This window comes from Euprymna scolopes, chromosome 3 (assembly GCF_053919585.1).
Source record: "Euprymna scolopes isolate OS-2025 chromosome 3, ASM5391958v1, whole genome shotgun sequence".
In the NCBI taxonomy this organism is placed as follows: Eukaryota; Metazoa; Mollusca; class Cephalopoda; order Sepiida; family Sepiolidae; genus Euprymna; species Euprymna scolopes.
Window position 1 is genome coordinate 148,658,551 of NC_136484.1, and position 17,097 is coordinate 148,675,647.

The 17,097-nt window shown below is 33.5% G+C and overlaps 1 protein-coding gene across 1 annotated transcript in view; it reads right to left on the reverse strand.

Moving 5' to 3' along the window:
- LOC145262827 (uncharacterized) overlaps positions 1 to 17,097 on the reverse strand; it is a 90,494-nt gene that overhangs the window by 24,779 nt on the left and 48,618 nt on the right. Inside the window, exon 3 of the mRNA XM_080119834.1 lies at positions 13,383 to 13,416. Within this exon, the coding sequence (XP_079975960.1) occupies positions 13,383 to 13,416 (34 nt within the window). The remainder of the gene's footprint in view (positions 1 to 13,382; positions 13,417 to 17,097) is intronic.

Genomic DNA, 17,097 nt, shown 5'->3' on the forward strand with positions numbered 1-17,097 from the left:
CAACTCAAAAAAAAAAACGCTCGTGTAAGATTACTGACGGCATTATTAGCGTCCTAACTTATAAAAAAATTAACGAGTCTCTTAGTAAAAAAACAAAAACAAAAACAGCGCCGGTTTTCAGGTGTGCTAAAAACGAATATCACAGTTAAATTTGTTTTTATGATATGAATAAATTATTAGGTGGCCAGAAACTGGGTGCTCATTTTACGTTAAATTTATGTAGGACAGTGATCCCCCACTTTTTGAAAAAGTAATTTCTTCATATCATGCCCCAAATTTAAATGTGATATTCGTTTTCAGCACCACCGAAAACCTATCCAAGTCGTCATTTTAATGTTTTCTAAGAAGTTGGAAAGAAACTTGACATTGATCAAAAAATCTTTAACATTATTTATTTAAAAAAAAATATATACAGCAAAAACAAAACAAAACAAAAAATATTATAAAATTTTTCTTTACAGTTAATAAAATTTAAAATGAAAGGTAGGTTTTCTTTTCTTGTTATGCTTTAATCGGCGACGCTCGGCTTAATTTACTCAGCGACGCTCGGTTTTCTCCGGCTGTTGGCGTCATGTTCCGGAGAAAGCCGGGTGGACTCTGAGTTATGTCTGGATCACTCTCTGCATGAGCACCAAAAGGTTACTTAAAAATTAAGAATAAACGAAAAAAAAAACCCTTCGAATTAAAAACAAAAATAATAATTCAACTTCAAAGAATTAAACTATCACAGTTATTCCCTTTGGTTTTCTGGTTTGAAAATTAAAAGGTTTCAGATTTACGATACTAATAAGTAAATTTAAGTTAAATAAAATATAAATTGAAATGAAAATAAACTAAATAATTACATTTTAAATTATATTTTTAAATAGTACAGTATTAACGAGGCTATTATGTCGAATAAGTAATATAATCGAGCTAATTATTTAAAATGATTGAATTTAATGTGATATGCTAATAACCATAACTAGTCGATGTATATGTAATATGAAGAATGCTATATGTAGAAGTTACGCATAAAAATAAATGTCTTCTTTGACAGAAGCATCCTACAATATAGTATTTCTTGACCAGGAGGGATTATACACACTATATACACTTTATATTTGTTTGATCATAAGGAGTTGTACACACAGACAAACACACACGAACGCTATTACTTATACTATGATATTTCAAAGCCTAATGCTTCTCATCAGAAGATGAGAGAAGATGCTAGGTAACATATTAGGTATGCGATGTCTAGCGGTAGCTACATTACGAGCGAAATAATTGTGCTTGAAAGGAGAATGGTAATATATTGAAACTGTCCAGAGAGGAAAATAGGAGAACTAAAATGATCTACGCGATAGAGGAAGGATATAGCTTTTATAACAAAATGAACGTAGGTGTTTACCACGTATGCCATGGTGGCTTCAATATATGTACCTATGCGCATCCATATTATTGGAGAAGTGATTGAAAGTAGGTGTTTATTTAATCATATGTAGTTATAGATTTTAACTATTGGAGATTTCAAGAACCCTCTTCTCTTGATGGCCCTGTCGGTGGGGCATTAGAATATGCCGACTGTCCCCCTGCAGAGGGTAAAAGTCCCTTATGGGGGTCCTGGATATGACCATATCCAGTGGTGAGGTCCCAGCTTGTGGACTTTGGGGAGTGTGGAGCCATCCTTTAATTACCATTGCTCCCAGATCCACTCTGACCCGGAGTGGTAGTACCTGGTAGGGTCCCAACTATGGGTTAAATAGAAACCAACGTGAAAACAACAAATATATTCTATTAAAAAATTTTTCTTCAAAATCTTTGGATTCGGCATTAAATAACCCGGAAAGGGTTGATATGCCTAAAACAAACACAACCAACCAACCTCTTCTCTTGAAATAGGGGACCTATGCTTGGTCCGTATTTATTATAAGGGATATCAGAATTACAACTTAGTATTTAAATGAATTATAAATAATAAAATAATTGAAGTAAGTAATATAATAAAAGAATAAAATGTAAAAAAAAATATAAACAAATGTAAATGAATAAAATAAGAAATAAGCAAATGATAGAATCAGGGCATAAAAACATAAAGGAATAAGGGAAAAAAGTATAAAAAATAAATACAAAAGTATAAAAAGTGCAACGCTATTAAATGTAAAGGAATAAAAAATAAACATAAAAAATAAATATAAAAAGCCAAGTGAAATAAAATTAAATAGCAGTAAAATACAAATACGAGAATAATAATAAAAAGGAAAAAATCACAACGAGAGAAAGTTCTTAAGTAGCAAAGGAATATAAATGCTATCCAGAGTTCTTAGGTCCAAGTTGAATTCAAAGTAGTCATAGAAAGACCTTTTATGTTGCTAATCAATAGAGGTTTCACAATTTCATAAGAATCAGATATTTGAATTTTATTTTCTTTATATATATATATATATATATATATATATATATATATATATATATATATATATATATATTAAAATGAAATACATAAACAAACATTTATTTATTTAAAAATTAATGATTTTGACCTGATACATCTTCTTCAGAATATTTTCCTGTGCCATGGTGTTATTAAAAACGGAAAGAATTTAACACAAAATCCATGGTTTTTTTTTTCAACTGTGATTTTTTTTAATGTCTATTGACAAACGTAGCATGAAATAGTAAGGTATCATAAAGAACAATATATATATATAAATATATATATATATATATATATATATATATATATATATATATATATATATATACTAGCAGGGTTATCTGGCGTTGCCCGGGGCCATAAAAGTAAACAAAATAAAGTGTTTATTTGTAAATGAAGCAATTGGATGATATGGTAAATATTATCCACACTTTTTAAGAAGGGTTTCCATCTCTTTCTCATGATACTAAGGGAAAGTAATTATAGATCAGACGTCCTCATAGCAGCTGTTCTCCAAAACTGATACTCATCGGTCAATTAGTTTTGGTGTGAATTTTATTCAAACAAATATAAAATATTTAATGCTGAAATTTTACCGTGGCTTTATTTAAGATTGCATTCAATTGCATGGCGACGGACCACGCTGAAATAATAACGTAATTATTTGGGAGGGAGGCTTTGTTAACTATTCTGTATTTACATATGTTATGGGAAGTTATGCAGAAGATGGAGCATGATATTATAGCTTTAAAACTATACGAATCTCGTGAAAATCCGTTGCCTCTGTCTAAAGTGTTAAGCATACATGATGATTGCAACGTCTTGTCAGACGAGTGCCACTCCCTCAGACATTTAAAATCCATGAGCCCAAATGCCTGAGGGAGTATTTATACAAAGATGATGTTACAGAGTCTTAGCTTTGTACGATAGCTAAGTCTCTCTCTCGGTTCAAAATGTTGAGATCCAGCAACAAGCAAGAGCAAGATAGCCAGCAACAAATTAAACTGCAGACCAGCTTAATGCGGGTACTGGTCTCCCGCTTTATGGTTTTTTAAATCAGAGATTTGCTTCTCCTAGAAAGGTTGCCTTCACCATGGCTTACGGGAGCCCTCTCCACCCCAATAAACATATACACACACACACACACACACACACAAATATACACGGTGCTAGTTGGCCGTTGACCCAGAAAAAGAGTTCATTCGCCCTTTGGAAGGTCTTGTTTTTAATCCTTCAGGGAGACTAGCCGCCCTCCTCACCAAACAATCTGGTGGGGGAATCAGTTTAGTTGCCGGTGACCCGACCATGAGGCAGGTAGTACTGGGTTACATGGTACCAGTAGCATATGACATGACCTGACACTAATCATACATACATACATGCATACATACATACATTTTAACATACATTTTAACAGACAGGTGACATTTATATTATAGACTAGCGAGGGTACCCCGGCGGTGCCCGGGTGCGGTGGGGTGCGTGGGAAGGGAGGATAAATCAAAACAAAATGGAAAATAAAGAATAAGCGAACCTTATAACCCTGTTTAAATATTATTTAAAAAAACAACGAAAACAGCAAAATAATGAATAAGCAAACGAAAACAGCAAAATAATGAATAAGCAAACGAAAACAGCAAAATAATGAATAAGCAAACGAAAACAGCAAAATAATGAATAAGCAAACGAAAACAGCAAAATAATGAATAAGCAAACGAAAACAGCAAAATAATGAATAAGCAAACGATGCTAAAACTTAAAAAAAATCAGAAAAACAAAAACAACAAAAAACGAAAAGAAAACGAATGTGATGCAAAACGAACGATGTCAAAACTCATAAAAATGGGAAAAGCAAAATAAACCCGCGTACGTGATGGAAAAAAGAACGAAAAAAAAATGGCATAAATAATCATGTTTCATTTCAATATTAAAATCTTAAAAATCGAAAAAAAACAAATATTACATCACCATTCGAACTTGCAACCTTTAGATAATAACGCCGGTCTTTACCCATTGAGCTAAGAGCAAGTCAGCACAAGTGACCGGGTTTTATTAACTTTAAATTAATGAAAGAAAGAAACATGGCTTGTGCATGCGTATTTGGCTATCTTGTCACGAAGAAACGATATTTTGCTACCCCTCCCTGTAGAAAGTACTCAGTTGAGGATGAAGGAATTAATGTTCTTAGCCAATTTTTCGATATTTGTCGTCCGAAGGGCCGAGCTTCAAAATGATATCAAGAAAATCCGTCGCCTCTGTCGAAAGTTTTTGCGCGACATACAAACACACACACATTATACCTTATATATAGATGACAAGCTGTGCAAATTAAACGGGTACGATTTACAAAAATATATTTTGAAAATGTGTTCCTTAGTTAATAGTATTATTTTTAAAAAATTTTCAAACTTTTGTTAGAATTTCAGCCAAATTTTTAGATTCAGACATGCTTCTTATAATTTGGGCAGATTTTGAATTAGCAAGGGTTAATAATTCCGAGAAAAGTTTAAGAAAACAGAAATTTGTGCAGAGAAAAAAACCCAGAAATGCTCACAAGATAGATCCACTTCTACCAAGAAAATCACCAACCCACACCTTAGTGGCTGCTATGGCAACAATTCACGATTGTGGATTCTAATTTGTTTCTCATCCACCATACCTGGCCTCTTCTGACTTCCATTTTTTACCTCAAATAAAAAGGTCTTGGATAGTCGCCATTTTTCCAATAATGATAATGTCAGTTGCAGTTGAAAGGTTTCCAAACAAAACAGTTATTCTACATCGGTATAAAAGTGCTTCAACACCGTTGGATCAAGTGCTCAGTCATTGAGGAGGACTATATAGAAAAATAAATGATCTTTCTGATACTTAACACTTTTCGTATACCCATTGTAAAAGACCAAATAGGTGAAATGAAAGTTATGAGGCTGCTGAAGGTAAACACAAGGTCCACTTCTTACTCTCAGGTAGTATGGATAGCCATGGGCTCATATGGAGCTTATCCATCCATTGACCGCCCTGTTGTTTTTTCTTACTGTTACTTCATGTTCACGTCACTTCATTATAGTAACCGACAGTCTAACATAATGCACGTTAAAATTTCTTGCTTTACTTTATCTTATTGCATTATGCTTAGCGAATCTTTGCACACTTTCTGGATATATATATATATATATATATATATATATATGTATATATATATATATATATATGTATATATATATATATATATATATATATATATATATATATATAATCTGAGGTTATTGTTTTCCAGAGTTTAAGTAATCAATGAAAGTTAACGAGGTTAATACAAAAGTGCTCAATACCGAAGTAGTGCTGGGTATACTCTTTATTTGTTTTTACATAAGCAGTAATATGTTGCTACACAGTCATGAGCATGTTTCGGTTACTTAGTTACTAGTAACTATACACCTCTTCAGGCGATACAGCCTATATGAAAGCAAAGTTTGCAATGAAAATATCAGGTCTTCCTCGTCACAGGGAGTTATTATCAGGAGGTTCCGTCAAATGTTGTGAAAAATAAGACTTGGTTGTATGTAAATAAGACCCAATAAGGATGCGGATTTGAGTCTGTGTTGAGATATAGGAATGAATGGGAAAGGGTGGAGGTGTAAAGATCGAGATAGAGGTAATGGGAGACTAGAACGAATAGTATTTGTAAGCATGTGTGATGGCCACCCTAATTCTTAAACATATTAGCAGGTTCGATCAGCAGAGGAATGTGAATTTGACATATCTTTGCTAAAAGGAGTTTCAGAGTTTATCAATTTCTGGATTCATGATATATCAAGAAATGTTTTACTTATTTCTCGATGGATTTATTTTGTAAATATCGAATAAATAAAAGGATATCATTTCCGAAACAATCGTACATATAAACATGATTATGTTATGTTTTCTCCAATGAAAGCTTAATTGATAATTTCACACACTTTCTATATATCAGCTCATCCCATAAGTTCTGTCCGAATTTTTACTTTTATTTTTAAATTGAACGAAACTTCAAAAAATATTGTGTAATTTTTTACATTTTTACTTTAGATGCATTTTAACTTCTTACATTTTTTTGCAGAATGATGAAATTTTAATTTGCTTGATCACAACCCTACAAACATGGAAGTGCTTAAGAATCATTTGAGGCATAAAATGCTTTATGAGTTCAAGAAAGGAAACTCAGCAGCCGAAGCGGCTAGAAATATTCACTCAGTTTATGGAAAGGAATGTGTGAATGAAAGCACTTGCAGAAAATGATTTGCGAAATTCAGAAGTGAATATTACACTCTTGAAGATGAAAATCGAACCAGACGTACAGCTGAGTTTGATGATAAGTTTCTTGAAGCAGTTCTTGAAGAAAATCCTACTTTATTAGTTGGAGAATTGGCAATGAAACTGAGTTCAACCCATATAACTGTTTATCCTCATCTTCAACAACTTGGAAAAGTTCCTAAACTTGGAAAATGGGTGCATCGTGAATTATCTGAAAACAATCTCAAATCCCGAGTCGACATCTACTCTTCTTTCCATTCTCGTCAACTTGTTTCACTTTTTTTTTAAATTTTCTTTCTTTGCAGATTGTAACGTTAATTGCAACATTGCCATGCTTTTTATTATAGCCAATCGAGAGCTCTTTTTCGTATCCATGCTGTTCCCTTATGTGCAATTGTCCGTATCTCTTTTGAACTTGGTCCACCAGGAATACCTTTTTTGGATGGACCTGTGACTGATGACTAAAAATGCATCTTTTATTGTTAAGCGTCATAGAAAATGGCTTGGTAAAAGGGAAAGAGCTCAGCCACAGTCGAAAAGAGAACTTCATGGGAATAAGGTTCTTTTTCATTATGGTGGGATTGCGAAAGAATAATCCACTTTGAATTGTTACTACCTAATGCAACAATTAATGCTCAAATCTACTGTCAGCAATTAGAGTGTTGGAACGAAACTTTGAGGTACAAAAACCTGCTCAAGTGAATCAAAAACGGGGCGATGTTTCATCAGGACAATGCACGGCCCCACACAGCAAGAATCACAAAAGATTGACTGACAGAAAATTCCTCATTCACCCTATTCTTCTGACCTTGCTCCTTCAGACTACCATTTGTTTCGTAGCTTACAAAATCATTTGAAAGGAACAGCTTTTGTAACGCAGAAAGATGTTGGAACTGACATTTTGAGTTCTTTGAATCAAAGCCAAAAGTATTTTACAGTAATGGAATTAATAAGCTTGTTAATAGATGGAAGGAAGTCATAGATAATCAGGAAAAATTTATTGATGATGAAATCTTTAATAAAATGTAACATTTGCTCACTTCTTTTCTTTATTTATAAATTCGGACAGAATTTATGATATATATATATATATATAAAAATAATTATATACATATATATATATATATATATATATATATATATATATATGTATGTATGTATGTATATAATTATTTTTTTACTATAATAATAAAATACCTACAAATACTAGTGTTTCATCCTTTCGAGAATCTTCAGTGCAGGGTGTCACGATTAATACCAGTCGAACGATTCGAACCCCACAACACGAGACATCTCTGGCTCGATTAGCGAAGACCTAATCAATTTGGCTACCATTAACTGTGTGAAATAATATTTCAGAGATAGTTTTTAAGTTTATGTCATACTAGCAGGGAGACCCGATGTTGCCCGGGATTGAATGATGATCAACGAATATTTCAAACTCCTATACTTTATTGTCATCAAAATCCTTGAAATCGCTCGGGGGGGGGGGAGCTTCACATGCCTTCACACAGTAACTTAGTCCAAAATATGTTATTCTACATTGCACTCTAGAGAACCTACTGTTTCTTTTATAAAATTATTTTATATAAACTTCTTTCCAGTTAACAAAAAAAAACATTAAGAAATTTATGTGTGAGATTTGAACCTACAGATCATGTCATGCAAAAAAAATAAAACCATGTAAATTTCAAGTCTTATAACATTTTTTGCAGTTAATGAAAAAAAATTAAGAAATTTATGTGCGGCGTTTTTAATCTAGAGACCATGGTATGCAGAAAAAAAAAACAGCAGAAAACAAAAAAAAAAAACACGCTATCAACTTACACATAGTAGAATTTTCATGCCCGTTGTTCTATCATTGTTGCTAAGTGACGACATGGAATAAATGGCTTTACCGATGATAGATAAATAAAAATGACGGTTTTCATTATCGATTATCGATAATTCTTGCGGATATTCTGAGACAAAACTTAACTAAGATCACTTCCAAACTTCTACACTAAAGTTCTGTAAATTTTAAAGAAAATCTGTTCAGCCGTTTTGGCGCCTATAAAGAATGAACTCACACACACACACACACACACAGAAAGTTGTCTTTATATAATTGTAGAGATAACGGTGCATATTCTTTAGAGTTTAAATTTATAATGGACTTGGTTGTTGTGAGAGGCAGACATTATTAAGAGTTTAGAGTTGGCGATTTGAAAGTTGTTTTATATACTAGAGAAAGCTATTGATTTCAATTAGAACAAAAAGTTAAAATTAAAGTTTAAGTTTAGGCTGATTATTATAATTCTGTTTTATTTGTTTGTGTTAAATCGTACTAACAGTGATGGCCTTTCAATAGTATTTCAATAGTATGTCAGAAAATCATTTCGTTCAAGTTGGGAAAAATATCCCAAATCTTGTGACCTCACTGACCACCTTTTGTCCCTTCTTAAAGGGTCCATCTTTGGCTGGCGTGCGATTTGAAGATTAAAGAAATGTTCAAGTCATAGTTTGCGTGTGAGAATTCGAATGCTGTCCCATTGATTACGAATACCGTCGTTAGCAAAGACGATCTCATGGTGTCTTTATTTTCAAATCCAGGATAACGAGTCCAGAGATGTAGCTATGCAAATCAAGTTGGTTTGAATATGTCGGATTTAAGTGAATAAAAAAAAGAAGAACATAATTCGCATTTTGAGTGTCAGGATTTGATTAATTTGAACTTGATGTTGTGAAAATCAGAAGCGGGGTAAGGAGAAAGAAGAGAAAACCTTGAGTGAGCCTGGTTATTTTTGGTGGATTATTTTCATTTAATTCGTGAAATTTATCTTTAACGATCCAATTGAAGTCATAGTGAAAATAGGAGTAAAAAAATAAAATAAAATTTGAGTAGTTAAGTTAAAAGAGTTGCATCGACATGAAACTAACATAGATGGTAATCTTCAAAAGACAATTATAATTAAAGATTCTTGGAATATATAACGGAAACTAGTTGGTCGACAATTATTGTACGATTGTGACAGTTGTAATGATCTTGGGACGGGATCGCTGGTGGAAGTAGTTCATATTTACCTCACCCTTACATAAAAGAGCCCGTTTTTGTATTTTGAGACAACAAATCGATTATTCCCATTAAATTGAGTGAAATGTTTCTTTAAGGGATCTATTGAAGTCAGAATGAACAACGCTTGCCTGATAAAATTTCCAAGCTCTTTCTTGTCAGTTATTGATAGAAAAAAATAAACATGATAGAGAAAATGCCATAATAATGGACAATCTAAATGACCATTAAATAGCATAATGATTGCAATCGATCTCACTTCATTACGATCTGCAGAGTGCCTACTTTTAATTTGTGAGATCGGCAAACGTTGAGATTACATCAGCGATTATTTACGATAAAAAATATATAAAGCAAATAATTTTTTATGATATGTTATTTTTATGGATTATGTTCTGATGAATCTCTTGAAGTTTAAAATATATTTAGTACTAGCAGGCCGCACAGCGTTGCCCGGTCCTAAAATACGCATTACATATATTTTAATTAATGCAGATTTCTTATTTATTATGAATAGAAATACCGTAGGTATTAAACGTAACCTTAAATTTCTTTGAAACAAAATGAAGTAAAAAAAAAAACAAAAAAACGAAAGAAACTGAGACATATGCATGCGAGTATTATGTTTTTTTTTAAACAGCCCACTTCTTGTAAGTAAAAGAAAATATTCAAGCTGAGATCGAAACCAAAACCTAAGGATAGTGAGTCAAGTACGACAACCATTGGGCCAGCTTGACACGATCTTTAAAAAAGTGTTTTCAAACCTATTTATTTTAAACATAAGGAAGCTGCCATGTTTCACGACAGCGTATGCACAGTCGTAAAACAGTTGACAAACAGATAAAAATCCGATGACCCTCCAAGTTCCAATTTTTCACTTTTCACTTCTTAGCAGTCCTTTTTCCGGATAAAAACCGATTAAAAAGTTTTCCACTTGCCTGAATACTTTATATACCAAATTTCAAGTCTATAGATCAAAGATACATTGAGTATATAGGTTGAGAAGTGTCCACACACACACACACACACATTCTCACTGTTTTACATATATAGATTACGCATGATAAATAGAAAAATAACACTTTTTAAATGAGTGACAGTGGTTAACGACAGGGAATATCTGGGTGTGGCACGTTCGAATCCAATTCATTCCACAGAAACACTTTTATTAAAGCAACATCTGACCTTCTTTCTAACCTCTCGGAGATGAGATAAATATATTAGTATTTACAAGATGGCGGCAGATCAAGCTTCCACTTTAGAAATGCGTTGATAATACTAGCATATTTACTCATCTGAAAAGTGTTTTTCTTCAGATTTGATGCGTAATACTAAACAGATTTAACTATTCTAAATGTTATATCATGTAATCTTAAAAATAAATAAATAAAACCGTTTTTTTATCGTTATACATAATTCTTGTGTGCAAGCTATCCCCGATGCTAATCTCAACGTTTGCTGTGAGATTTTCATACTTCAATTTCTAGAATAGTAGCGATAAATCTAATATGCGCTTAAGCTAAAAATGATTCAGTTTAAATTTTATCAGCTCTTTGTAATTCTTTTTTCTTTCTGCTTGTCTGATCGTAACCTTCACTGTAAAAGGAATTGTCACAAAAAAAGTAAAAGTACAAAGTTAATCAATAATTGGTGAATTAAGAAACAATAAAAGAACGTGGATAATTTAGATCCTACGTATTATAGTAAAATTTTCTAACGACCGAACAATGTTTTACTGTTTACAACATTTTTTTTCGCTTTTTTTTTCTCCTATAAAATCTGTCCTCTCGACATTTAATGGCTGCCAAGACGCATAGGCACGTTGTAGCCACCATTAAAAGTTGTGTTTCGAGAAGTCAGATTTCACAGAAGAAAAAGTGTTACATAAGAAGTCTTTTGTACGTTAATGTATATCTTTACGTTACATTTACGTTAATATGTATCATTGCATTTACTACATCTTTACAAAGCCACCATTCTCCAATGCATGGAGTATGTTTGCCACATCTGGGCTGGTGCATCTACCATTAGTCTCTCCCTTTTAAACAGCATCCAAATAAGAGTTTCAAATCTAATAGTTCCCGCATTATTGGCCAAAATCCAACCTCTGTCCCATCGCTGCAATGTTGAATCCCTGTGCCTGTTTTACAAGTCCTTTAATGACATGTGCTCATAGTACATGTGCTCCCGAGACGTATATAAGCCCAACAAGCAGCAAAATCCCATCCCTTCACTGCTAAGATCCCTAGATGCCAGAAAGCCTTCTATTTTAATAGTTTCTATCCTGGATTACTAGATTTTGGAATTCCCTCCCTGTTTTTTGCCTCTCTGACTACTAACCTGCAGAAGTGGTTTTTTTTTTTGTTTTTTTTACACAGTGATCACCCCTTATGAAGGCCCGGAAGCCACTCAGGGATAAGGGTTATTGCAAGTACATTGCGTTAGTGTGGAGATTTGATGAAGTGTTTACTTAAGGGAGCGGTTCATCAGGAATTTGTTAACGTTGGACTTGAACACATCCAAGTTGTAGTCCGGTGGGAAGCAGGCAGACGGAACAGTGTTCCACAGGTGTGCAGTTCTAAGAAAGAAGCTTTGTTCATGAAATCCACGTTTTGATTTAGGCACAGATATAGAGTGGGGGAAAATTTTTCACAGTGGATTCAGCAAGACGGGTGTTTTTCGTGAAAGATTGGCGAGGGGGGACCAGAGATTGGAGTTCAGACGAGCACCTGCCACGGAAATAACGATAAAACAAGGATAGACTTGCAACGTCTCTTCTGTGGGAGAGAGGTTGCAGGGTAGAGAAAAGGGCATCCCCCACTAAGCCACAAAGTCTATTTTGTACTCTGTCAAGGCAGGATAGGCTGTTTTTAGAAGCTCCTGCCCAGATATGGCAACAGTATTCCATCCTTGGACGTACTTGGCTTTTATATAGATAGAGAATTGCATCAGTAGTGAGATATCTTCTGGAGCAGTAGAAGGATCCCACCATCTTTCCAGCGACCTTGGCAACAGACTTGATGTACGTGTTCCATTTCAGGAGTAAAGGTCAAACCCAGAAGCTTGTCAAAACACGGGGCCTCACCCAGACGAGAGCCATCCATCACAATTGATGCCAGATGGGGATCAGAGCGTTGATGATGTAAGGATAGGAGTTTGGTTTTGGATGCATTAAAGGTAACCAGCCACATCTTCCCCCACTGCACCACACGCTCGAGATCAGAGAAGAGAGAATCAGAGAGAACTTTGTCATTTACAGCCATGAACTTTATCATTTATTATCCACGTTCTTTTATTGTTTCTTAATTCACCAATTATTGATTAACTTTGTACTTTTACTTTTTTTGTGTAAATGTAATGTGAACAGACATCTCCCTCCTTACACTCCTCTGTTAGACACGATCCCAAATAGTAGCCTATTATGTTCCAAGTAGCAATATGACTTGTTTGAAGTGAAAAAGAGTAAAACTTGACTGATCCGGTAGAGAATTTCATTCTAATGTGTTGGATATAAATTGTAATTTTTTTTACTGCCTTAACTATTCTGGACTTAGATAATAATACATAAATATCAACAAAAGGAGCGTGTGTCTTCTCATGTAGTGAATGCGTGAATATTACCTGGAGCCAGCATTCTTGTGCCAGACTGGTATACCTGCAAAATAAAACAAATATGATATTAATCTTTAAAAGAGAATATGAAAATAATGTCACGGAGTACACAAGCAAAAAAAAAAATATTAAAAATCGAATATGTGGAGAGAAAAAAAAATCAAATGAAAATCGATATCGTTTTTCTTCTGGCTACAATTGCGAGCAGACAGTTATTTTTGCATCCTCGCGGTTCATCTTAGCCAAACACAGTCCAGAAATTTGTTTTAAATACATTATCATCAATAAGAACAATCCTATCCTAAAGCCCAACCCTTCCTCACAGTGGTCGAGAATGCAATATGATAGTGTCAAAGTTACTCGGCTGGCAGGGCTCTAATGAAAATCTAGGAGGTCGTGGCATCAAAATCTGTCGTCTTTTCGTCCTCCTATTCACCTGCTACTTCACACATTTCAACCAAAAGATCTTTTTAAGCTTGTAATCGCCCTTTTAAGTATAATTGTTTGTATCGCTCTTGCACTTGGTTCACCAGGTATATTTGTCAGGTAATTTTTTTAATTTGTTTCCATGAATTCGGTTGCTCCTATAATTAATGGAATGATGGAGATCTTCTTAAGATTCCAATTTCTTTAGATGTTGTACATACGACCTTCATATTTTCCCTCTCAGCTCTGTTGAATCCAGCATCACTGGGTATACTAACTTCTACTGAGGTTACGTCTTTCTCCTTCTCGTTTCATATCACTATTGTCTTTGCAAGGACATATCAGGTGGGAAAACGCAAATCAATGGAATGAGAGCAACAATGTTACTTCTGCACCAATCCTTGGTATGTTATAAGTTGAATTTCTCAGAAAACCTGCAATTTTACAAGTTAATGTATAGTTGCAATCAACAAGGTGAACTTCATGTAGACCACACAATCCTAAGGCATGATTATCATGGGCTCTATACACAAGTCCAACTTAACAGCAATAATAATCAGCAGCCACATCGCTCCAAGAATAAAATTTGGAAAAAAGTATTCCTCACATGAGAATTTTATTAAGTTTAACATCATTTTGTTCAACGGTGAAAAAATAAAACAAAAATAAATAAATGTATCATAAAAATGACAGCGTTTTTTTTTTTATTATTTAAGATTGTGTTTATTGCTCTGGCAAATTGAAATCAGGAAAAAAAATGTTTCACCAATTATTTGTTAATTGGAATCATGTCATTTCTCATTAATATTAAAATTGGAATTTTATTCCAAAGTAAAAATAAAAAACAAACTGTTATGGTGTGTAAACTGTAGTCTTGCATTGCAGTCAACAAATAAAAATAAATGTTACTTGAGGTAAGTGTTGTTACAATATGTCAGTGATTTTTTTTAAGAGGCAGTAAATGCTCAAATCGTAAGAATCCAAAGATTCTGTAGTTGGCATTGGTTTCCCCGATATTTTTCCAGTCAGAATTCTTTCTAGAAAGACATTAGATGCTTACAGGAGGGACCACGTGAAGGTTGCCAACACCCTAAGTGAAAGCGATTTTTTTGTGGAACAGACTAGATTCGAACTTGGAACACTCAGGTTGTCAGTCCATGTCGTTAACCATTTGCTCACCATCACCTCCCATAGGCGTTAAATAAAATAATAATATGGCAATGCTAATATGAGTAAAACCTATGCAGCTAAAATCCAATAAATTTCAAATCAATTACCTAAACTTAAATCACTATAGATTTTACAAACATATTCTTGCCAAATACATTGACCTGGCAACTATAATAGAACCGTTCTACAGAGCAGATACAATAAAGGAACTTTTCCTCAAATAAAAATAGAGACAATAATTAACTTTTTGAAAGTTGATCAATATGAAAATATAAAGATTTAAATTCAACTTGATTGGGCGATAAATGAACCAAAAAAGGATGATATGCCGTAAAAATATGTTAACTTCTTTTTTTTTTGTTATTAAAAAATTTTTTTCTTAAAAAATATTATGTTAGAGTATTATATTTTAAAGAAATTTTTTTTTTAAAATCCAATTTGATTTGACATTAAATGACCGGAAAAAGAAATGCTGAAAAACAAAACAAATAAATTATAGATTTGATAAAAATATTGACCCGTAATTTCAAGTCTTATACTATATATATAGTTATATAACGAAGGGCCAAGAATAAGAAATTAATTAAAATGGTGATAGACAGATGATCAATACAGCTGGCAGAATGATTGATGGACCCAGGGTTTAAATGTGATCTCGGCAAATAAGCAGAGCTTAAGTTGTTCACACACCATAGCAATATGATGATGCTTTTTATTTGAGAGGTGGCAAGTAAAATAACAATAGGGCGATGTTAATATGATTTAAACATACCCAGGGAAACACCAATAACTTTCAAATCAATTGCCTAAACCTAAATCACTAAAGATTTGACAAACATATTCTAACCGAATGCATTGATTTGGCATGTATAAGAGAAACATTTTACAAATCAGGTACAAAAAATAAAATTTTCAAAAATAAAGTAGAGACAATTATAAACTTTTTAAAAGCAATTGATCTATATAAAAGATGCAAAGATCTAAAGACATATAGATTCAACATGATTTGGTAATAAATGAACTGAAAAAGGATGATAGACCGTCGAAAAAAGATTTAAAACTGGTTTTGTTGAAATTTTTAAATAATTTTTTTTCAACGAACGTTTTAAAAGAATGTTTTTTTTTCTAAGAACAACAGTTTTAAAGATTTTTTTTTCAAAGAATCCCTGGATCTTGCATTAAATGTCCTGTAAAAAGGTTGATATGCTGTAAGACAAAACAAGTAAACAAACTATAAATTTGATACAAATGTTGACCCATGTTTTTTTTTTTTTTTTTTTACACAGGCATTACCACATTATCAAGGCCAAGAGGCCACTCAAGGATAAGGGTTAAAGAGTCTACAGTAGAAATTGGACAATATAGTAATCATTAGTAATGAAAATTCGGTAAATTTGTTAACTTATATGGAACGGCTCATCAAGAACTTATTTACGTTAGACTTGAAGACAACCATATTGTAGTCAGCCAGAAAGCAGGAAAACGGAAGACAATTCTACAGGCGTGCAGTTCTAAGAAAGAAGCTTCATTCATGGAATCTACGTTTAGGTTTAGGCACAGATAAAGAGTAGGGGGAATTATTGATAGTGTTTTCAGCTAGACGAGTGTTTCTTGTGAAAGTTTGGAAGCTCAGTCGAACACTTTCCATGAAAATAAGGATACATCAGAGACAAACTCGCAACATCTCTTCTGTGAGATACAGGTTGCAGAGAAGAGAAAAGGACATCTCCTACGAGGCTACGAAGTCTATTTTGAACTCTATCAAGGCAGGACAAGTCCGTTTTAGCAGCTCCTGCCCATATGTGGCAACAGTATTCCATCCTTGGACGTACCTGGCTCTTATATAGATAGAGAATTGCATCAGCAGTGAGATATCTACCGGATCGATAGAAAGATTCCACCATTTTTCCAGCGGCCTTGGCAACAGATTTGATGTATGTGTTCCATTTAAGATCAGGAGTAACGGTTAAACCCAGAAGTGGTTTCGAAATAAGGATCCTCATACTTGGGATAATGTTAGATAACAAGGAGACAACAATAATGAATGAATTAAAAAGACAATAAAACGGATGAACAACAGAGTTGGTGAAATGATGGATGGACCCAGGGCTTAAATGTGATCCCAGTT